Source organism: Hermetia illucens, chromosome 3, assembly GCF_905115235.1.
Source record: "Hermetia illucens chromosome 3, iHerIll2.2.curated.20191125, whole genome shotgun sequence".
Taxonomy (NCBI): domain Eukaryota; kingdom Metazoa; phylum Arthropoda; class Insecta; order Diptera; family Stratiomyidae; genus Hermetia; species Hermetia illucens.
The window spans coordinates 70,465,782-70,490,201 of record NC_051851.1 but is presented as its reverse complement, the minus strand read 5'-3'; the positions used below and the strand labels follow the sequence as shown (position 1 = coordinate 70,490,201).

At 42.0% G+C, this 24,420-nt stretch overlaps 1 protein-coding gene across 1 annotated transcript in view; it reads right to left on the bottom strand.

The window, feature by feature from the left end:
- The window catches only part of LOC119651603 (synaptic vesicle glycoprotein 2B), a 36,896-nt gene that overhangs the window by 9,732 nt on the left and 2,744 nt on the right, over positions 1–24,420 (bottom strand). The window contains exons 2-4 of the mRNA XM_038055256.1: positions 15,110–15,271; positions 14,890–15,052; positions 7,474–7,595 (exon numbers count right to left, since the gene is read on the bottom strand). Coding sequence (XP_037911184.1) covers positions 7,474–7,595; positions 14,890–15,052; positions 15,110–15,271 — 447 coding nt within the window. The remainder of the gene's footprint in view (positions 1–7,473; positions 7,596–14,889; positions 15,053–15,109; positions 15,272–24,420) is intronic.

Below are 24,420 nucleotides of genomic sequence, written 5' to 3'. Positions count from 1 at the left end.
CAGTAGTTTGGTCTTCTACTGAGGAATGAACACCCTCTAGGCATGGACGCGTCACATGCTTTGGCAATGCATTGAGCCAGATGGACCGCTCTTTCCGTAGAGGTGCCTGCTTTATCAGGCTGATCTAACCACACCAAGATTGAAGGTCTTCTCATCCAAAGATTTTGCAGACCAGCCTGAAATCTTTCTCGGTTTCGGGCATGATAGCTCTTTGGCCTGTGGCTCGACACACGTCTCAAAGAAGATTACCTGGTGATCGCTGTGGGTGTAGCGTTCACTGACGCACCAGGACATACCACGCGCCAGCGAAGGGCTGATAAAGGTCAGGTCTACAACCGAGCCTGACCCCCCTTTCTGGAAGGTGTTTACAGCACCTTCGTTGGCCAAAACTATGTCCATCTGCGCAAAAGCTTCCAATAAACTGCGCCCCCTAACATTTGATTCCCTACTACCCCACTCTAGGGCCCAAGCATTGAAATCACCAGCAATCACCTTTCGACTACGTCCCCTCGCATCGAGAACAAGATTATCAAGCATTTGCTCGAATTCAGACAGTGTCAAACTTGGTGGGGCGTAGCAGCTGTTTACATATACACCACTTATTTTCGCCCACACGAAGCCACTGCCTTCCTGACTTGCAGTAAATTGTATGGCCTGTCGACCGCAAGCCCATATCGCCGCTCCACCAGTCGAATCTTTGACCCATATGCCACCGTGACGGTGCCTATACGGTTCGCTTATGATGGCGATTTCCATCTCAGATTCGAACGTGGCCTACTCAAGTAAATCCTGAGCGACCCTGCAATGATTGAGGTTTATTTGGATAAACCTCATTTTCTCATTGCAGTAAGCGCCTTCCTCAATTCCGGACATTTACCACTTCCGGCAATATGCCGGTTATCCTCTCCCTCTTTTACTTCGCACAATAGGCATTTGGGGTCCCTATTGCACTCTCTGGCAATATGGCCTTTCTCCCCACACCTTCTGCATCGATCGGATCGATCAATGCTGCTGGTGCATGCCTTTGCGAAGTGCCCAAACATAAGGCATTTAAAGCACCTCTTCAGTGAAATTTGCTCCCTTAAACGGCAGAAAACCCATCCAATCCGAACCCTTCCGGCAGCCAACAACATCTGTGCTGCCTCCGCTGGTACTCGAGTTGTGGCCGTTTGAGTACCACCATAGGCTTTTCGCAAGCCCACAACTGACTCCTCGGTGAGTTCTTTCAATTTAAATTGCTCCTTCAGAGCAGTACAAATTTCTTCTTTCGATGTTACTTCATCGAGATCCTTACATTGTATATAGATCTCATGTTTTTGAGCACGCACTGCGGCATTCTCCCCAAGTGAGTTTTTCACTTGAGTGCGAAAGTCATCAGTTTTGCCCACACTGGATCTTTTCAGCTCGAACATGAGATCCCCTTTCTGGGTTCTTCGGATTCGGTTTACATTTCCACTCAGATCTTTTAGGTCGGGATCCGGTTTGACCTTTTTGAGCATCTCCGCGTAGGACAGATTGCCCTTACTGGAGATAACAATTACAACTGGACGAGTTCGCACTTTTGCTTTTCGTTCCGCTTTTTTGTTGGTAACTTTAGTCCATCCATCGTTTTCGTTCGTTTTGGGCTTCGCAACGCTGGTCAAGTTTCCTAGATTCGCTGTACGGTTTCCTCCTTCTCAGCTGTTGGTGTTGGTTTTCAGGATGTCCTGTCCGCCTTTTTTTCTCTTAGGCGCCTGCTGATTATTTACAGGATCCCCCTCTTTTTCACGTACTCGCTTATTTCGCTGGAATTCGATGGTAGTACGGTTAGGCGTCACTTGGGTCGCTTGTGATACTGTTGGCACAGCGGGGTTCGGCGCGTCCTTATTATTCTTTTTCTCCATCTGTGATCTAATGTAGAGCACTCTAATAGCCCTCACCATATTACTTATGGCTTGGTGCACGTTGTGCTTGTCCTTGATAAACTCGGACAGCTCAACTATTTTTGCCCCAAGCTGGGTGAAGGGTAATTCCTCCAGATCGGGACTCTGTTCCCTATAAGTTCCGGCAGGGTTACCCCTTTTACACGGTCCTTCACTTTTGGCGTTTATTGACCTTGCCTGTACTTTGTCCTTCATCGTCTTTGGCATTGGTGGAGATCTCAAAGTTGATGAACTTCTTTTGAATGGGTCTCTTCCTTGTTCCTGGAGCACCTCCTGCTGTCGAGCATCTTGAACATGTGCGCTGGGTGTTGTCACGGTTTTTGTTGTCCAAAAAGCTGCTTTTAGTTCATCTTTGTTTGGTCTTGTTATTGGTGTTCTCGGTAAAGTCGTACTTCGCTTGAATACCTCCTTCTCCAGATCCAAATCACTTGTAGCATTATATGCCAAGGTGGCCAAGTTGTCCACCACCGAGGCACTGCGGTCGAGGGATAGCGACGACCGGGAGCCCGCTTGCTCACTCCCAAAAGCCGCCGGTACTGGGGTTCCGAGCCCTGCACCGTAAGTTTCCAACTTCTCTCGTCTTCCATGGTGGTTTAATGTTCTGGGTATCCTTCTCATAGCCATTTTGGTCCGCGCACCAGAAATGAGCAAACAATAATCCATGCACAGTCAGAAAAGAAAAGTGCATGAACACATATTTACACATCAATAGGTATACCCCAATCCGCCAGCTGGGGTCGCGCCTGATGGGAGATCTGGCCACTCCTCACAGGGGGCATCTAAGGTGTGCAGCTTGTGCTAATGGGAGATGTTAGATCAATGTCACTCGACATTTTAAATGGGCTAAATGCGTAATCGTTATTTTGTCTAAAATCTACTGTACTTCAAAACAAACATCGAATTGTGACTGTTCCGCACTCAGTTTCATCCACAGTCCTTAGAAATCGCACCATCAGATATTCTTACCTGAGATAATTTAAAATGGACAACTGCACCTATTACTGCTTGTAGCTGGTTCATCACATCGGCCCTCCCTTATCATATTCACCCAATTTTAAAAAAAAAGAGAGCAAATGTGTTTAACACGTCATCTGTTATAAGTAGGGTACAGCAGCATCATCGCTCGCCGTTACCTGAAATGCGATTCAACTCTGCCCACGACTTCTCCAAGACGCTCGCACTTCTCTTCTACTGTTTTGCACCAAGTACCCTTGGGGCGACCCACTCGTTGGCCATCTTGGGAGAGTGGAGTCCAATAAAATTGTCGCCCCTCCTTAAAGTGTGACCTATCCACTGCCATCACTTTCGATCACAGTGCGTAGGAGTGGCCGATCTGTGCGCCGGAGTTCACTTTCCATGTGCTTCTCCCATACAACAACACAGGAACAACACTCGCACAGAGCAGTTTCAACTTGATCTTGGTGAGATATAATTGCATTTTCAGATTCAAGATAGGGCAGCGAAAGCGGATCTAGCGCTGTTAATGCGCGGGAAACATCCAGTCTGGTGCTACCGTCCGCAGAAACCACGCTTCCCCGATATGCAAATTTATCGACGCCTTTGAAGCTATAGCCATTAATGCAGATAAGGAGAATCCGTTGACCCGCCCGACTGAGAACCTTGGTTTTGTTAGTGTTTATTTTCAGTCCAACTCTACTGGCCTCTCTTTTGAAATCCAGAACCATTTTGCCAAGGTCCCACCCGGGGGAGAGAAAACAGATGTCATGAGCGTAGCCGGGGTGTTTGAGGAGAAATATCGTTCTCCATTGAACTCCTCCACGTCCTACGTACAAGGCAGCATATAGAACGTTACCGATAACAAGAAAAAATAATATCAGCGACATGTTGCAACCCTAATGGACTCCGCTTTGGACCTGGAAATCGTCCAAAATTTTGTCTCGGTGCTGCATATGACATTTTGCGCCATCATATGTCCCTCTGATAATAGCTATTAGTTTCTCTGGAATACCACTCCTGCGTAGAGCAGTCCAAGCACAATCCCCGTTGATGCTATAAAAAGTTTTCTCGAAATCGATAAAGCTAAAAGAAGAAGAACCTAAAGTCCACGCACTGTTCCAAAATTATCCGTAGGGTGTTGATATCGTCAATGCAGGAGCATCCAGAGCGTAAACCAGCCTGCTCTCCGTCAACCAAGCTTTTCAGCTCTTTTTGAATGCGTTCCAGTATTATTTTAGCTATTGTCTCTGCAACGGCAAAGACCACACAGATACCCCTCCAATTGTCTCACTCAAAACGGGCCTCCCTTTCTTCGGATCTTGACGATCATCCCCTTCTTCAACTCTTGGATTCCCAAGATTTCTGTACAAGCAGCAGTAGCAACAGTTCAGAAGTAACTGCAAGCCCAACGATAAATAACTCTGCGGGGAGACCGTCAAGGCTATCAACATTAACATTAACTGCATTGATGACCGGAACGATTTCTCTTCTGAACAGTTCGTATCCGCATTTAGCAGTGACTAGTCATTTCATCCACAAGAGGAGGAACTTCGTCAGATGAAGAGGAACCGTGGTAAGCTGTTCTTTCAACCTCTTAAGTTGTTCATCATCGTGGATGAGAACCGTTGACGTCCTTCACAGGACCATCGAAAGATTTGCGCCCACATGCAAGCTTTTTCTTGATGCGGTATACATTCCTGAAATCATTGCTCTCCGCGGCATATTCAGCTAAATTTATGAGAGACCCGGTATATTTGTGCATTCCTTCCTCCCGTTTTCAGTGCTTATTATCATGTTTATCTGCTCCTGGGCCAACAGCAATGCTTTATCGTACGAACGTTCAATCTGTCCTACCACTCGATAGCATGTCCAATTCATCTGCAAATACTACCTAAAAAAACAATTACCACATCTATTGCAGATTATGCAGTTCCCAATTGATCTGCTAACTTAAGTGACATACAATAGACAAACCTTCACCTCCGGATGTGATTCCAAAAAGAATTGCACAAAGGCAACAATATGCTACCTATAATAAACCACAATCTATTCCCTTAACAATATCTGGTAGGAGATTACCGAAAATACTACCCCAACCATCACAGAATGGACAGAATACTTCCTGACCATAACATCATACGAACATGGAAGACCTCGAAAGGAATATCCAAAAAGCAAACCGAATCCGGAACCGAAACAAAAGTGGACCGTACCTTGATTAAAGAAATCTATTTTTGTCAGGGTGGTCTTGTCACCTCAAACCTAAATCAACCATAACATCCAAAAATATTTCACTAGCGTGCAACGATGGCCTCTATCGCTTAACACACATCTGCAATTGCTTAGCAGCTCCCATGCCGCTTCCCCCTGAGACATTGGGGTACGACTCCATCGGCATGACCATTTTTCAATAACTCCCCTGTCGCGAACTCCTAATATTTAAGCCATATTCATACAAAGACGAATTAAAAGCATTGCTCCAATAATACCAACTGTTCCCTCAGTAAAAGAAATATCCTTGTACATTCAGTTTAGAAAGCAAAATTGGCACCAGATTAACCTCATATCCAAAGCACAACTGGTCACGACGATCTAAATGCTCAAAGGCTATGCCTTTTTCCCACCTTAACCACCATCTCATATTAAGAAAGGCTCAAAATTTCATTGCTGGTTAAACCATGTTATCTCAGAACAAAACAAAGCAAGAGGTAGTCATCAGAAGGTACCTTATTCTGAAATGAAAAAATAAGAGTGCTCACCGTCCTAGTGCAGGACAGCAAAGCTCAAAGGTGTTCACTGCGGTTTTAATGCGAGACAGACAGACAACGTGTCTTCCTCAAAGCATATGCAATACTAGATATAATATCTGCAAATATGGAAAATAAGTTTGGGTCCAAGCCTTGGAACAGTCAATCCGAACTAAAAAAAGAAGAAATACTTTATCATGTTAACAATAGTCGTCGATTTTAACGGAGAAAAAGCGCCTTAGTTAGAATAAGAGTTTCTAACTACTTGGCAAGGTTGCTTGAAAATAATCATGTACAATATCTAGGCACTAACCACTTCGCACAACCCATAGAACTCATCTTATAATGACAAATTTTCCCTTTCATTATAGAGAATTAACAAATATCAAAAAGCTCCATACCAAATTTGATTCATAAAAGTAAATTTCCTTTTATGATTCAGCTTCAGAGCTTTGTGAAATTTTCGTTCTATGATTCAGGTCTAGTATCGAGCCTTGTAACATTTGCTGATTATCTTTAAAGAAAGGGAAAAGAAAGTGTCGTTCGTCAGGCTCCAATCTGCAAGAGATTCAGCTGAAGTGTCTCTTGCCACGAAACTTCGCCGGAGGTTATCTGGCACCACCAAAACCGTATGTCCGGATAGCTGAGTGGTTAGAGCACAAGGCTGTCGTACGGTAGGTTGCGGTTCAAATCTCACTGGAGGCATTGGAATTTGTAACGTGATTTGACGTCGAGTACTAGTCGACTCAGCTGTGAATAATCTCGAGCGCAATGCTGACCACATTACCTCCTGCAGGGGACTGTAATCCTGTAGTGTACCATTACGGTCTTCAATGAAGTGCTCTAACACACTTCAAGGCCCTGATCCAATATGAATGGTTGCGCCAACGATTATTATAATGACCTTTCCGTTACTATCACTTACTCTTGTGTGCTCTCCGCAGATGATCATGAGCAAATACCGCTCGTTACCCTCTTAAATCCTTTTCCTCTCAGTTTTTCTATATTCTTAGCACATCTTATCTGGAAGCCATCGGAGTCTTCCGTGTAATTTTAAAACACTTCAGCTTGGTCCATTTTTACCATCTTCACCTTGTGAAGGCAACTCGTTTCTGTTTATTATCGTTTTATATAAATAAATGAACAGCCAGTGCGGGTACGAACGCTGAGAAACTAAAAATACCAAAAGAAAAAAAATCACTTAATTGTATCATAGCTCTGAGGGCCTGCAGAATTCTTAGAACAACATGAGGCTATCAAGCGCTATTAATTGTAGCACGACATAGTTGCACCAAAAATACATCCCCAACTAGCGGAGAAGCGCGGAAATTTAAACGCCAAAAGGCAAACGAATAGCTTGCGCGGATACACGGAGAAACGAAAACATCGCGCATGGTATTCTCTCATTAGCAGTATCAGCAATGGATGGCTGTGCGAATTGTCCTAGATAAGGTAATACCCTGGAGAGTCCATATTATATTGTGTTCCATGGTTCGAAACTTAGTGATGAGATGGGAAGGCTAAACGAAAACTGTATCCCCATAAAATATAGTTTAAAAATGCTCGAGTCAGGGCACATTACACCTTTGAAACTACGTCACAGCCTTCCAAACTATATAACGACAGTATTTCATTCTCAAACGTGCACTGAGGTTATACCAACAGCCATCTATTCAAGGAAACAACTAACTCAATTTTGTACCTAAATATATACTATCGTTATCATAGAAATGAACATAAGTGTGCTAGCTCCCACCTGAACTCCAGTATCTAAACTTCTGCCATTTAATTTTATTCATCATAAATTCAACAGCAGATAAAATTCAAGCTGAGTTAAATTTACTAACCTGGAATAAATGTGTTTGCAAGTCCAACAAAGATACTAGCCCATGATATAGTAGTTTGTCGGTTTTTCATTGTGTTAAACTCGCCTAAATATGCGTAGATAGCTGCTGACGGTCCAGATATGCTATAAAAAGATAGAAAAGAAAATTATTTAATAAATTTTACAGTATTTGCTGCATACTAGCATGCTGATGTGATGCTTATCCCAATTCATTACAATATATTGCGTTTAGAATTTATAAAAAAATAAGTCTACAAACAATTAGATTAATTATACGGGGCACTGACTTTGCCGCGCACGTTGAGTACTGGGTGAAAGAGCTTTTAACTAATTAAAAATTACTATAGCGGTCAAAGGGTAGTATAGATCCCAGGGCGAAACGTAGATTGGTACCCACGATGGAGCATAAAACCTAGGAAACGCCTGCTGAACCAACACCAACAACCAAACCCTATCCCCACCTCTACGTGGTGATCGCTGGGAGTTCTTTCTTTATCAAAAACTGCGGACGGAGACGGATGAAGGCGAGTCTCCCGCGCCTAAAAACGGGACAAAATGTACCAACTGTTCTTCCATTTTCTCATAGAACGTGCACTCCCTGTACAGACCGAATGCTGCTGAGCAGCTAGCCGGTACCCTGTGCCAATATAAGGCTACACCATATATAATAGTGGCCATCCAGTAAACCATGTGCTCGGAGTAGGTTTCCTAGTCAGCCAAAAAATGAAACCTGCTGTTATCGGCTTTGAAAACATAAACATTATTAACGTTCACGCCCCTACAGAGGAGACTGCAGAGTCGGAGAAGGATAGCTTCTACAAGGCAGTTGAGCGGACCCCCGAAGCCTGTCACAAGTAAAAGGCCTACAAATAAATTCTGTCGGTTTTTTCTTTAAATTTGAAGCTTTATTGTGAAAAATTGGTTATACATTCATTGTTCAAGGTATTGCCCATCGCAAGCCATAATTTTCTTCCATCTTTCAGACAATTCATAGATACCATCGCGCCAAAAATTGGCCTGCTTGGCCGCTATCCACTCATCGAGCCATTTTTTGAGTGCGTCGTAATTGGAGAAGTGCTGGTCAGCCAAGTCATGTTGCATCGACCGGAACAAATGGTAATCAGAAGGAGCAATGTCTGGAGAGTACAGCGGGTGGGGTAGGACTTCCCATTTCAACGTTTCTAGATATGTTTTAACGGGCTGTGGAACATGTGGACGAGCATTGTCATGTTGCAAAATAACTTTATCATACCTTTGCTGGTATTGCGACCGTTTTTTCTTGAGTTCGCGGCTCAAACGCATCATTTGACGTCGGTAGAGTTTGCCCGTGACCGTTTCGTTCGGTTTTATAATAGCAGCTCATAGTGTACCACACCCAGCTGGTCCCACCATATACACTGCATGATCTTCTCACCATGAATATTCGCTTTGGCCATCGATGATGAGGCATGGCCGGGGTATCCCCACGTTACCCGACGCTTGGGATTATCGTAATGGATCCACTTTTCATCGCCAGTAACTATTCGATGCAGAAAACCCTTCCTTTCTTGTCGTTGGAACAGATGTTCCCACGTGAAAAAACGGCGTTCGACGTCTCTTGGCTTCAGTTCATACGGAACCCAATTTCCGACCTTTCGGATCATTCCCGTTGCTTTTAAACGGTTGGAAATGGCTTGCTGAGTGACTCCAAGTGTTTTTCCAAGTTCTTCTTGCGTTTGCGATGGATCTTGGTAGAGCAATGCCTCTAATTCTTCATCTTCAAAAATTGTTGGCCGTCCGGCGCGCTCTTCGTCTTCTAAGTCAAAATTGCCACTTTTAAACCGTCCAAACCACCTCTGATACGTTCGCTCATATAGAGCATGGTCACCATAAACTTTCACCAAAATGCGATGACTTTCGGTTGCTTTTTTCTTCATATTGAAATAATGAAGTAGAACTCCCCGCAAAAACACATTATTGGGTACAAAATTGGCCATTTTCGTTGATGAAAAAAGTATTGTTGTTTACACTTCAATTAAATAATTTATACTGACGTGTGTGCCTATTGACAGTAGCTTTCCGATGAATGTTTGGAAATGTGGATCAATGGAATAAAAAACAAGCTACGCAATCTATTGTGAAAACCGACAGAACTTATTTGTAGGCCTTATATAATATCAAATTCACACTTGAAGATTTCAACAGTCAAGTAGGGAGGGAGCCCATATTCAGGCGATACGTCAGTTCCCGTAGTTTACATGGGGATACCAATGATAACGGACTGCACATTATCCAGTTAGTGCTGATTGAACGCCGCCACCTCTCAGCCTTAATGAATGTCAGATCATATAGGGGGGGGGGGGGGGGGGGGGGGGCCTAAATAGACTCGGACCACTATAAACTCGGACCACTATCTCGTTGGCACAGACGGAAAAAGGAAGCCTTAAAGAACCAACCAGTCTGTGAACTAGAAAAGTATAGGGAGCAACCGCACCAGGCGCGGAAGTTTTACCAACAAGTCAGCAGGATGAAGCCTTATACACCTCGATACTCATCCTACGGAGACAAATAAAGAAATCTTATTTCCGGCAGAATGGGCATATTGGAACGATGGGTTGAATACTTTGATGAGCTACTAAACAACCAGAACATCAGCGAGTTGGAGGTCCCGCCAACTGAAGATGACGGAAAAATACTGCCACCACCAACAGTCCTACAACTCATCGACCAGTTACACCAAGTCGTTGATCAACTTGTGTTCAATATATGGGACAGCGAATCAATGCCTGACGATTGGCAACGAGGCATTATCTGTCTCATACATAAAAAGGGGGACATCACACAGTGTAGCAATTATAGAGGTATCACGTTGCTGAGTACCATCTATAAGATATTCGTCGCTATCTTGCTAGGCCGGATAGCCCCATACGCCCAGAACATCATTGGCCCACACCAAAGAGGCTTCACTCCGGGCAAATCAGCAGCAGATCAAATTTTCTCTCTGCGGCAAACGATGGAAAAACTGTTGGAATATGGACAACAGTTGCACCATCTATTCGTCGACTTTAAACCCGCCTATGATAGCATAGCCAAGGTAAAACTGTACACGGCCATGAGAGAATTCAGTATCCCGACGAAATTGATAAGACTGACTAGGCTGACCGAGACCAGATGAAAGCAGCAGGATCACTCTCAAGACCATTCGACATCAACAACAGTCTACGACAAGGGGGTGTCTTATCATGCGTCCTCTGTAACCTAGCCCTCGAGAAAGAGGTACGATCCTCTTTAAGTCCAACATCAAACCGCACTGGTCAAACGGGAAGAATAAAGATAGGAGACTACAACTTTGAGACCGTTGATAATTTCTCCTATCTAGGGTCGAAAATCACAAATCAACAGAGCCCATTTCAGCTTACAAAAACTGTTCCGCTCGAAACGTCTCACCATAGGGTCAAAGCTTTTACTGTACAAGACAATGATCTTGCCAGTCCTCATGTATTCCTCGGAGACTTGGGTCTTTAACAAGATGAGTTGCGAACTCTTGGCCGCGTTCGCGCGAGGGTCCGCCAAGAAAATCTATGTTCACATTTATGCTTGTCCTTCTTCACTAGGCTGACTCGCATATGTGATGATAAGGAAGGTCAAGTATAGCCTCATCGGAAAAAGAACAGGGGGGAGCAAGCATAGATTGTGCGGATGTCCTATTTCGCAAACACTATATGAAAAATTCAGAAGAACAATTGAGGCCTCCACTTTGTAAAGATTCAGTTGACTTACAAGCTAAATCGGCCAGGCATAACACTCATGTATATTCACATACTGGCTTCAAAAGCACTCAAAAGGGATTATACGTTTTTGACAAAATCATCTCGAACTGTGAAGCTGTGGCCTCAGTAAAGTACAGTTACTTGAAACGCTAAAATATCAAGAACGATATGTCAAAGCTCCACCGGGACAATATCTCAATGTTTTGTCCTGCTAACAAAACCACCAAGTAACACTAAAAGCAACCTTTAAGTCGAGACCCCTCAGGAGAGCTGAGTACAGCGAAGGACTTCGCTAAGCTGAAATGTTGTCAAGTCAATCGAAATAACTTGCTACATCAATTGCGCATGCAGTTAGCTGTACAACAACAACCACAAAAACAAAACTAACAATTTCTTCCAATATTGTTCCAGTTTCCAAAACTTTATAATGGCTCGGAAATACTAAGGAACACTTTAATATATATTAGAATTTGTGACAGAAATCCCTGTAGCAGATTAATGTGGATGGTTTAGTAAAGCCACATAGTTGAATTCCATATATCCGTCGATTTATAGATCAATAACTTACATTGTTGTTTAGGATCTGCGGGATCCACTTGCTGGCGGGCCGGACTAGATGAGGAGCAACTTACTCCCACGTTTTTTAGTCCATGGATTCCTAGTTTGGAGCGTAGCACCCCAAGCATTAAAAAATCGAAAAAATCACGAATCACGAAACCGTCAGTCAACTTTTGATTTTTTTCGAACAACTTACAGTTCAGAGAATTTTGGAACTTAAGTCTGACCTGGTGGTTCTTCGTCTTTACATGCCATTTCCAGGTATGCTTTCTTTTGTATTCCCAGGTGTTTAGCACTTGCCTGAAGGACTCCTGCTCTGATCTTATGTTGCTCACTGAAATCATCTTTGTGCTTCACCTGGAATCTGTTTTCCTTTAATACGATGTTAATAGTTTATAGAAGCAACGAGGGAGCAGATATTCTATCTTATTAATATTATACATCTACTGCATCTTGGAACACTGCCGTACAATATCCTTCCAAGAGTGCTTCTTATTTCTGATAAAATCTGGTGAACTCTACAATAGTTTCTGGAGTAAACGTTTTTTGAATGCTTTCGAAATGGTAAGAAGAAGGCTTTGCGGTCTGTCTGATTTTAATTGCGTGGCATCCCCTTCAGACTTTGGAATCCTTACCACAAGTGTATTTTTCCAAAAGTTCGGGTAATGTCCGACTCCCAGGATTGCATTTGAAAGCACGACAGTTTCAAGACTTTTAAGACAGCTATTTCAACATGCAAGAACGGATCATACCCAAGAGCGTTTTTTCATAAACAAACTTCTAATTTCTTTCAGCGATATTCGCAAGTGGCTCGACGTGAGATTGAGTGGACATTTTGAATTTCTCGGCTCGGTTAGTACGTATACTTCTTCTAAGGGAGCTGCCAATTCTCTGGCTCTGTTTCCGTTATTTTTAACCTCATTCCCTATGGCCAGTTTTAACGGAGGCTCTTTGGTTACTGATCTATTGATCTTCTTAACTTCTTTCCACAACGAATAGTCCGTGGACTGATAAATAAACCCCCCGCCCAAGAATCGTCGGATATCAGATTCGCAGAATTGTCGATCAACAGACTTCTTTAAAATCGTTGCTGCTGTAGATGCGGTTATAACTTCGTTGAAAGGCCTAAGCACTTTGTTAATGTCGGATTTGGTTTTTAATCGAATGTTCAGCGAAATATTATTGTCGACTTTGACTTGTTCGTCCATCTATTCTGTAAAATATTGTATATTAGCTTATTATGTACCGTGATGATTACGGAGGAATGGTATAATCATAGTTTGTAGACTGTTAGTGCTTTGACATGCTATCTCTTTTGAAACTCCAAACTCTCTTAGATCTAGTAATTTGTTGATATCAGCCGGTTTGTTAGCAGACTGACCTGCTTATATGTTGTCAAGCTTGTTGTTCTTTACCCTAACTAACTTTACGCCCCAGGTAGTGTGCTTCTCATTGAAATATTCAGCAGCGATGAATTTGTTCACCTAGTAAACTGTTCTCAAGCTATTCTCCTATATCTTGGTTATTATAATTCCACCTCACTTCATTTGCAGGCGTGATGAGGTTACTTAAATGTGGCTTTACTGTTCGCTTTCAGTTGGTGGTGGTTAAGTTCCCGTTTAATTAAAATCGTTGATCCACTTCTGGCTTTCTCTCAAACATATGTAACATAATAAATGATATAGCCAGGAATACTGAACTTATTACTTTTTTCCATTAAGTGAGCTCCCGATATTCGTAATAAGTCAAGATCAAGCAATCTCAAGAAGAATATAACTTCAACTTTGTGTTGACTTAGGTCGTTCGCAGCGGAAATTTCCTGGATCACAGCACAGTTCCCCCTTCTGATTGAATCTAAATGGAATCCAATCTGATGGAGTTATTTATGTATTATTGTCTCATGTCAGAGAACCCCGATGGTACGAGGCAAACATGAGTTGATGAAGGTTTGGAATAACCGTGATGGTCCCTTTCCATTTAGTCCTCCCGCATAGTAGCAAATATGGAATATTGGCACCAAACCGGCGCAACTTGATAGTGATGTTGAAATAGTTGCATTTCTAACTTTAGGACAAAACAACAACATCGAATTTGATGCCCCCTCAGGCAGAAACAAAACTCTGTCGATATACAAGCTTGTCAACGTCTTCGATTTTGCAGGCGTTAATGCCCTTAGGAAGATTGAATCGAAATTACAACAATGCGAAATAATGGTAGGTCATGATACGATCATACGGGAAATAAATCGGTCCCAAAAGTGTGAGGCGAAAAATTAGCGACACACACAAGTGTAGTCCTCCTCCTATTACAACAACAGCGTAATGTTGTACAAACACAAGTAATCATAGCTCTAAAGTAATTACTCCCAGTTTAAATACGTAACCCATAGAGAGGGGTAACCGATTAATGATCACCACCAGCTAAATTGTATTGCAACCTTTAGCGAAGTGAGATATCATCAGCCAACGTAAAAAACCTGACCACCTTTTCGACAAAGAAAGAAATTGAAACTCTGGAATCGCCTTGCCTCCAAACGAGCAGGTTTCCTCTTGCGGCGATAAGGACGAACTCCAAAGAGGAATCAGTCAAAGTTATGCTTGGTCACCGGTATCGTTTCTCCTTGTATCCACTCATATTTAAAACTCACTCAATCTACTATTAATATACCAGGCTGGAAACAAGATGTGAAAGGATGAGGCCAAACTACGTTATGTTTCAAGTAAGAAAGTTACGAGCTATGCCAGTGAAAGTTCGACATAATGGAACTTAGCAGTGACACATTATATAACAGTTTAGTAGATATTTTGTTATGACAAATGATCACCAATGGTAGACACAAGTAGTTCCTAGTTAAATACATGCCCAGCTTCCTGATATATTCCGCTAGATATAAGAGGGACTTCGGAAGTCTCAAAACTTTACGCAAATATAATAGAACCTAATGTGAAAGCATCGGTATTTACGTAACAGCAGCAAAGGACGTCACATATTTTGGACCCAGAAACACTCATTTTACACTCACACTCACACTCATACATTTATTACATTCAATAAAAAGTATTGACATGTCAAAAGATCAAGATCTAAATAGAAAGCTAACTCCCACTTACCTTATCCCACTACAAAGCCGTAAAATTAGAAAAATCCAAAAATTATTAGTGAGGACAGATGCACAACTGAAAAATACTGATGCATATGTAGAATATAAAATTATACTCTTTCGTCCATATCTATCAGAAAAGAATCCCCAGAAATATGATGATATTAAGATGCCTTCAAGAAAAGTGTTGTAGAAACATTTGATTTCAAAATGTTTAAGTCATACTATACCGAAAAAGGCAACTCCCGTTAAAAGTCCTTTCTGATAATCTTCCAAGCTTAAGTCGCATCGTGAAGCTATCACAATTATCATCATTCCCATCGTTTCACATATCACCGCCATCAATATGAGGCCACAAATGATAAGAGCAGCTAAATGTACTTTTCCAAAACCTTGAAAAAAAATAGTAAAATTTTATTGTGAAAACTAAACAAACTAAAACCGAAGCAAGAACACTTGTTGTTTATTTTATAAATAATTAATATTCATTCTGTGGTTTGTGAAAAGTCGGCCGACAAAGTAATGTTTATTTTGTTTACAAAGTGGTAGACGTCTTCAGTGACGTGTATCTCTCATATGTCAGGAAAGGACCGCTGAGAAAGGACCGCCTGTTGTCGAGTGCGCACGCAGGCCACCAGGAAAAAATTCCCATTGCCTGAAAATTTTTCGAATCTATTTTCTAGCATTGGTAATACCATCAATCCAACAGTCCTTGAGCAAATCCACTATATTAGGCGCCCAAGAAAGATGGATTGTGAAGATCTTGTGGTGATTCTTCATCATCATTAATGACGCAACAACGGCGTGCTGGCCTACTCCATCGCTCTATCTAAGGCAGGGTATGCCACATCTTCTTTTCTAACCATAGATATTAACCTTAAAAACTATACAGGCTGGATTATCTTCAGCTTATTAAACTGGACTTTATCCGTAATCAGACGTTGGTAGTGTCGCTCATAAATTTTCTCGTTATATAAGCGTCCCTCTATCGTCTACCCTCCTGTAGGGAGCCAAGAATTCTTAGAAGCAAGGACTTTATTTGGCTTCCGAATGGGAAGCGAACGCAAAGTGAGGTTCAGGAACGGAGCCGTAACCCGTTCCAGATACGGCCGAACCGTAACTTAAGGGGGGAGCCACATTAGGAGGTTTTCAGAATCGATTTTTTTTATTTCATAAATAGTTAGCTTAGCTATCCCAGAATACGCTGCAGAAATTTCGAGCTCAAGGTCCACTGCCCAGGAAGTGGTAGGTTACAAACTCTGGTAGCGTTATGTAAATAGTGTATTTATAAATACTATGTCAGTTTCTTGAACGAGTGCATTTGTATTTGGTGTAACTGCATTTTAGTCATAATTAAGAGTGGTAAATGTCTTCATATCCGAAAGGAGATTTATGAAACCATTTTTTTTTTTCAAGAACGTTCTTCTCAAAACGAGGTTTTCACATTTGCCTAAATTCTAGCTCAAAAAATAATAAATCGATCATTATGAAATTGGAAGATATGATTCTTTACAAAATTACGAAGAATATGAAGAAATATTTGGGATGAAATCGTATTTAGCGAAAAAAAGTCAAAATCGAAATATTTTTTTGAATACTTGAAATTGAAAACTAAGAACTTTTTGATTTGAGATAACAATTGGAGTTGTTACACGTACTGCAGTTGAAAAACTTAAGTTACGACCACCGGCAGAATATTGTCGCGTAACTCTTTCATTTTTAGCTTAAACTTTTCAGACATTCCCAAAAATTGTTTGGAATATGAATAATATAATGTCCAAATTTTATTGAATTCTGAATAATTCTTCCCACTAAAAAAAAATCTCAAAAACTACGTGAAAATGCCTTCTGATGTGGTGTCTCCCATTAAAACTTCGACGTCTAGGTAAAGTAATATCAATTAATGAAGTTAGCCTTTCAGCGAAGGTCATAATTCCACCTATCACTAAGACAGTCGATTTTTTTGTAGTAATGCAAGAGGGACTGAAATATCGAAATCCCGAACTTGGCTAGCACCAAGGTGTACAACAAGACACTTAGATATTAACTGACTTGTACGGTCAATATTCAACAATTTAGGATTCTGCCAGCCCGATTGGACTTAGGTCCTAGAGCTTAAGAGTGAAAAGTTACAAATTCACAGACTAGATATAGATATATGAACTGTGTTAATTCGTTCCATAGGAAAAAAATTGGAAACGGATATCATGGCCCAGAACATGAAGGCGGTATTTATTTTCACAACTGGAAAACCAACCTACATAGACTGCATGGTCAATTCATTTACCTTTCTTTAAAAAGACTGGGAATATCTTAATATCAGTTCATAAACTACTTGTACATTCCTAAGTAGCCGCTTCAGTACACCTTACCTTGAATTTATTCACCAATGATAACTGAAGATTATTCAATCATAAATGTTGTTGGAAGTACCAGGTATGCGTGGAATACAGCTCACAAACACGCTTGGTCCTCTCCAGACCGGACCACTTTCAACCAAGTTGACTAAGTGCTTATCGAACACCATTACTACCACACTCAGCCTTCCTAAATGTTTCAACATATAAGGAGGCCAATATCACTATCACTATCTCGTTGGCATAGTGCTCCGGGCTCGAATTGCAACACCACCTGGAATTTCGCTTGACAGTCAGGTGAGACTAAATATGGAACCCATCCACAATAAAGACTTCCGAAATAAATGCCGCAATAGCTGCAATAAACAAAGATCCTGGAGAAGAAGCATCGACAAATGATCTTCACAACCACCTGAAAAACTTTATCATTGGTACGCTACAAACATATTTGGCCTCAGTCGCAGAAAATCGGAACGACTGGTTCCACGGTGAATACAACGGAACAAAAGAATGCTGCATACCGGGCAATGCAACACTCTTAAAAAACTTCGTCGAGTGGAGAAACAGTTTCACAGAAAGAAACAGGAACCTTGGGAGAACCAGCAAGTCTGCGAACTTGAGAAATACAGAGATAATCATAAGTAATCAGGAGCCGATCGAATTACAACTGAATTGGGTAAATATGGAGGTGACCATCTCAACCAAACGGTTCACCAACTGTTACTCATGGTGAAGGAAAGCGAATGCCTGATGAATGGCAACGAGCATTATCTGTCCCATACATGAAAATGGGTAAATCACGAAGTGCAGCCATTATGTATCACGTAGTTGAGTAGTAGATATTCTCCGATATCTTGCTAGACCGGATAGCTCCATATGCCCATAAAATCAATGACCCATATTAGAGAGGCTTCACTCCAAGCTAATCAGCAACAAATTGATAAGACTGACTAAGCTGGTTCTAACCACAGCAGCAGAATCACTCTCGAGACCATTCAACATCAACAACGGTCTAAGACCTGCCCTGCAATGCACCCTTTTTAACCTAGCCCTTGGAAAAGCGATCGGCGAAGCTGATGTTAACATATCTTCTTGAAGTCCAGCCAGGCCATTCGCATATACTGACGATATTCACAATATGATAAGAACAAGCCGAGATTTACAGTCCCTTTACATTAATAAAGGCAATACAATGTACAGGGTAACAATGCCAGCACCAAAAATCAACGAACTAACTACATCAAATGGCACTGGTCAAATGAGAACAATAAAAATAAGAGACCACAAAGTTAAGATCGTTTCTGGTCGAAAATCACAACCGATAATTGCTACGGCAATTAAATCCCCGCACAGTTCTTGACAGTCAAGAAATCCTATTTCAGTCTACAAAAACTTTTCCGTCTCACCATAGGGTCAAAACTCTTACTTAACAAGACCATGAACTTACCAATCCTCATATATTATTCCACCATATATATTATGTTACAAGAGGATGGATGATCCCGTAGCCTATATAAAGGCAAAATCAATGCGGGGTACCACCACCGTCTGCTAGTGGATAAAATCCCGCTCAATAGATTGCGGCGGGCGGGTCACTTAATCCACATAGGCGAGGATGATCCAACCCGGAAAGTCTATAAGGAAAATATCTATGAGGGCCGGCATCCTGACAATTAACTGATTTTAATTTAAGTGATTTTTATTTTAATTAAAACCAATCTCCAAGGATAATACCAGAAGTACCTCAGATGGCCTCACTATTTTTCTGGAGGGCTCTCAGGCGACATTTTGAGTTTCTGTTGTCACCTGTGTTCCTAATTTTTACTAACATATATTTCGTTCTTTATTAATAAATATACTTCTCCCATTATAAATCTCGGTCTTTCTACGTTAAACTGCCACATACCGTCTGGTGGTCTAAGTTAAACTTTGATAATTACAAGTACAGATTAAAAAGCTTGATATCCTACGCATTGCTTAAACCGATGAATGCTCCACTCCATCCGCAGCTAATGGCGTCCACAGATAAGGTATCAGAAAAAGTAATCAAGCCTATAGTCACGAGTCTATTTGGGAATTTCTTGGTAAATACCAAGGCCTCTGATATCTGCGTTCTATATGGTTCCTAGATATATCATTAAAAATACTACGCGGTGACCATAGAGGCAAAATAATGATCCCCCGAAGACCATATATTCTTTGGCGTTAAAGGCATCACAATCTTCACTGATGAGTTTTTCATTTGTGGTATCAGTCTCAGGGCACTTTCGAAAAATGTAGCTTCCCAGCCCGTCCCAAAACAGCTACGATATTGCAAGCAGCTATTCTAATGGCAACATATAAATATCAACTGCAAAACTGACATGGTCGCATCATTTAAATCTACTTTATTTGTCGTACCGTAGATGGTATAGATGGCCAGTACCTACTTCAACTTCATCAACTGAATGGGATGATCCAGAGATACAAACAAGGTCTCACTCACCCAACTTCACTGGAAACAAACCAATATTTTTGTGAAAGAACCCTGAAGTCATTAAAGAAGCATGCTTATTGTCCCTTAAAAGAAGGGGACATGAAAACCTGGAGGTCGTAATACTAGCATCTAGCGGGGGCTATTAAGCTTCAAATTAGAAATAAACTCAGTCCCATGGTACAAAAATAAATTAGAGAGGTTTTCTTCCATAAAGAGTTTGCATGCTCTTTATGACATGTCGGATTTGCGATCGATACAGAACACTAGGAGATATTACCAAGAGTATGAGTACGAAAAGATCATTATAAACTTTCCGGAGAAGAAAATGAATGAAATTTCCAGCAGTTGTCGACTCCGTCTCCGGTCTCTATCCTATCTCCCCGCTGAGAGGAAGGTGGGAGAGGCCGTTTTTTGTGCCAAGTAATATATACAATTGGAAGTCATTGCGCGCCCTAAACCTAAAATAAAATAAATTCGATCTGCTAGGCAAATCCTACCTTGATATCGCCATTTCAAATGTTGGTATCCAAATTTGTCTCCTCCCACCCTCAAATTAACCAATATACCTCCAAAACCCTTTCCAACTGAAGTGGAAACAACTTCCATAAGATGAGGTAAACGTATACCTAAATTGCTGGTATTGACTCCCCTGATATGGGGAAGAACGCGACTAGAAAGTGATAGTTTGCCCTCAGGAAGGTTTACAAATAACCATCGCCAAGGCGGTTCAACCAACTGAATATTCCTATTCGCTTAATCTGTTGCGGAATCCTGGAGAACAAATTTTAGGGTACCTACTCCAGATTGTTTACAGAACGATAATAGCACTAGTGTCACCTCAAAGTTTTCTGATCCAACATGATTTTCGCCAGGGCCGGGGTTTTATCAGGAGCCCGGAATAGAAACTTTACCAAAACTAGATAGTTCGTTTGGTAATTCAGTGGGACACCTATTCACTTCGGGTCCGAATCCCCAACGAGGCACTGAAATGATTATTGAGGTACCCAGTAAAGCCCTTGGCTCTTGGCATCAAAGGCGCGTTCACTTCTGGGACGTAGAACCGTGCCATCATAACACTGATTGTGACATAAACGCCAAACTATATACTAACTAAAATCTTCACTAAGACATACAATGTAATAATAGGTGTTCGCAGGGGTCTGTTCTTAGTCCTTTGCTATGGAACATAATATATGATGGCGTTCTACGGCTCCCGGTACATAAATACGCTTCTGTCGCCGGAGTCGCAAATGACATGGTTGGTGGTCATAACACGCCATCACCCCAAAGTTGAGATTTCTGCGAGGGGAGTTATCTGAACAATCAAATCTTTCCGTGAGGACTTCAGGCTTAAACTTGCCAAACATACAACCGATTTGGAAATTTTTACAGGGCGGTAGAAACAGAAAACTGTTTTATTTACATCGGGAACAACGTTCGATCCGAAACTGAGCAGTGACCATTAGCTGATAATTAGCAGGCCCGAAATATAGTCGGCGATTACTTCTATCGCTAGTCGTCAGTTTTGCCCTCTTATAGGTGCCTCAGCGCCATGTCAGCGCTAAACATTTCAAAAAGTCGCAGACCGCATCAAGCTGGGTATCGCTACATCGTATGAGGCAGCCGATGATGAGGCAAGCCGCTTATACAGGGTGCGGCAGCATAACTTCCTTTTTTCAAAACTCAATAAAAACTATTCTATGCATCGGAAAATATTTATTTATTTTTTATAATGTAGGTACATGTCTAAAGTTTTTATTTACATTGTTTTGAAGATCAAATCTGTTAGGTGACGTCCCCCATTCTCCATACATTGCGTAAACCGATTTCTGGCGTTTGTCATGACTCTTGCTAGCATAGCAGGTGTTATATTGGCAATTTCTTCTTGGATCTTGGTCTTCAAACCTTGTAGGGTTCTTGGACGGTTCACATAAACACGGGATTTCAAAAAACCCCATAGAAAAAAATCACAAGGGGACAGATCGGGAGAGCGTGCCGGCCATTCCAAATTGCCTCTAATTGAGATAAGGCGCTCTGGAAAGTGTTCCCTCAAAACAGCCATCGATGCTCTTGAAGTGTGTGCTGTTGCACCGTCTTGTTGGAACCAAGTGTCCCCCAAATTCAAATTTTCTAGCCGTGGAAAAAAAAAATTCTGTAGCATGTTTACATACCGGTCCGAATTCACTATCACTGTAACCTCATTTTCCTCAAAAAACCAGGGACCAATAATTCCAGCTGAGGAAATTGCACACCACACTGTGACCTTGGGTGAATGCAAAGGCTTTTGATGCAATTCTCGAGGGTTGGTGTCAGCCCAGTAGCGCATGTTTTGTTTGTTAACCGACCCACACAAATGAAAATAGGCTTCATCGCTAAAAAAAACAATAACACCCTCGGGAACGAAATCAAGAAGAAGCTCACACGCATTCATCCGAGAATTGAAGTCACGTTCTGAAAGTTCCTGCACTATCGCCATCTTATAGGGATGAAAGTGAAGACCATCACGAAGAAATCTTCTATCGATCGGATAGTCCAAGGGCAGATGCGTGTTTGCGCGCAGAACGCCGTGGCGATCGCAACATTGACGCTCTCACTGCTTCAATGTTCTCAGGTGATCTAACGGGTCGAGCGACTCCAGATCTTCCTTTTGTCGCATTTGCAGTTTGTCTGAATGTAGTGACCCATGTAACAATTGATTTGCGGTCTGGGACGGGAGCCAACGGGGCTAAATTAAAGCGATTCCGAAATGCACGCTGTGTTGCAATAACCGAACATCCGCTTGTAAAGTAAACCTCAACGGCAAAGGCACGCTTCTCACTATTCCAACGCATGATGGCGACTGAACCATGTCGGGACAAAACTTTACAGTATCCTCTCTTGAACCAGACCACTAGCGCTCCGCTATGACATCAACTAACTGAGTGGCGCGCATTTTAAAAAAGGAAGTTATGCTGCCGCACCCTGTATGTATAAAAAGTTTGAAACGAGTATAAGCAAAGCAAATCTGGAAACCGGAAGCTCGGCGCTTCAGGTATGAAAGGTTTTGTTTGCCTCTTCTGTAAATATATTTTAGTGCATAACTGTCCCGTTTGTACATACTCCATTATGTATACGAATTTAGCATATCAGACTACGCACTTCAGTGTGATATATTATATAATATTTAGTTGCAGTAAATTTACACGGTAAAGTCAACTTTGAGCTACTGTAACTTTGTTAGTAATAGTGTGATTTTGATCAAACTTGCAGATAACATGCTTTCTGTTATATTCTATACTACTACAAACTTTTATATCTGAGTGTAATTATGTGGTGTTTCCAGCGATTAATTATTTGAAATAATAAAAAAAAAAATTGTTTTTGTTTTGTTTTTTTATTGAAATCGGTTCAATGTCTGTCTGTCTGTCTGTCAGTCTGTCATTTTTTTTTTTTGAGGAGGTGGAAATCATCGAAAGACACTGGTCTGGACACGCCAGCGTGTGGGATTTTTACCCACTAAAACCACCCCCGACTCCCTCCCTGCCCCGCAGAACCACGATAAGGTATTACATCACGGGGCGGAGTTAGCTCACTCTAGCTTAATCCCATTTCTTCTATACGCGGCGCACGTGACCGCGCTTTTCTCCTTTCCTCTGCCTTTCGCAATTTATCTTGAATAGATGCGATCATGCAGTTGACCGCATCCCAATTCTCTTGATGTGCTAGCATTTTCGGCACCAGATTTTCTGGTACCGGCACCTCTCCCAGAGTCTCCTCTAGATTTCTCCTTTCTTCCACAAATCTCGGACAGTGGAAGAATAGATGCTATGGGTGTTCTGGGACTCCCTCGCAATTTGTACAGTCGGGTGAGGTCTCCAATTTAAACCTGTGAAGGTATTGGAGATATGCTCCATGTCCCGTGAGAAACTGGGTTAGATTATAATTAATCTCACCGTGTCGTCTCTCCAACCACTCCTTGATGGCAGGAATGAGCCTGTGAGTCCACCGACCCTTTCCCGAGCGTTCCCACCGCTCTTGCCATCTATTTATGAATCTCTCCCTTTCAGCGTTCTTCGTCTGCAATAAGGGAGAGGTTGGCTTCGCATTGTACATATTCGCCAACTCATCTGCCAAGATGTCAATCGGCATCATTCGAGAGATGACGAATGCTGCGTCATCTGAGACAGTCCTAAAGGCAGAGCATACCCCCGGAGCTGTCCTCCTGTAGACTGCATTCAGTTTGCTAGTGTTAACTGACATCCGCAATGCCTCGCTCCAAACTGGGGTCGCATAGAGCATGATTGAGGTCACCACCCTGGCTATAAGCAACCTAGAGGTATGCCATGGCCCTCCCACGTTCGGCATCATCCTCGCCAGAACCATAGTGGCAGTGGATGATTTATCATAAACATACTGTACGTTTTGCTTATAGCCTAGCTTCCTGTCTATCACCACCCCCAAGTATTTGATGGTCGGCTTGGAAGTGATGATATGATTCCCGATTCTAACACAGGCGTAATTTCTCTTCCGGCGTTTCGTGATGAGGACCGCTTCTGTCTTTTCCTCCGCAAGCGTCAAACCAGAGCTCTCCAACCAGCATTTGACAGCACTGATTGCTTCGCTTGAGTATAACTCAGCATCTTCGAGATGCTTTGCGACAACAACCAGCGCTATGTCGTCAGCGTAACCCACCACTGTGGCTTCCTCCGGAAGGGGAAGATTAAGTACA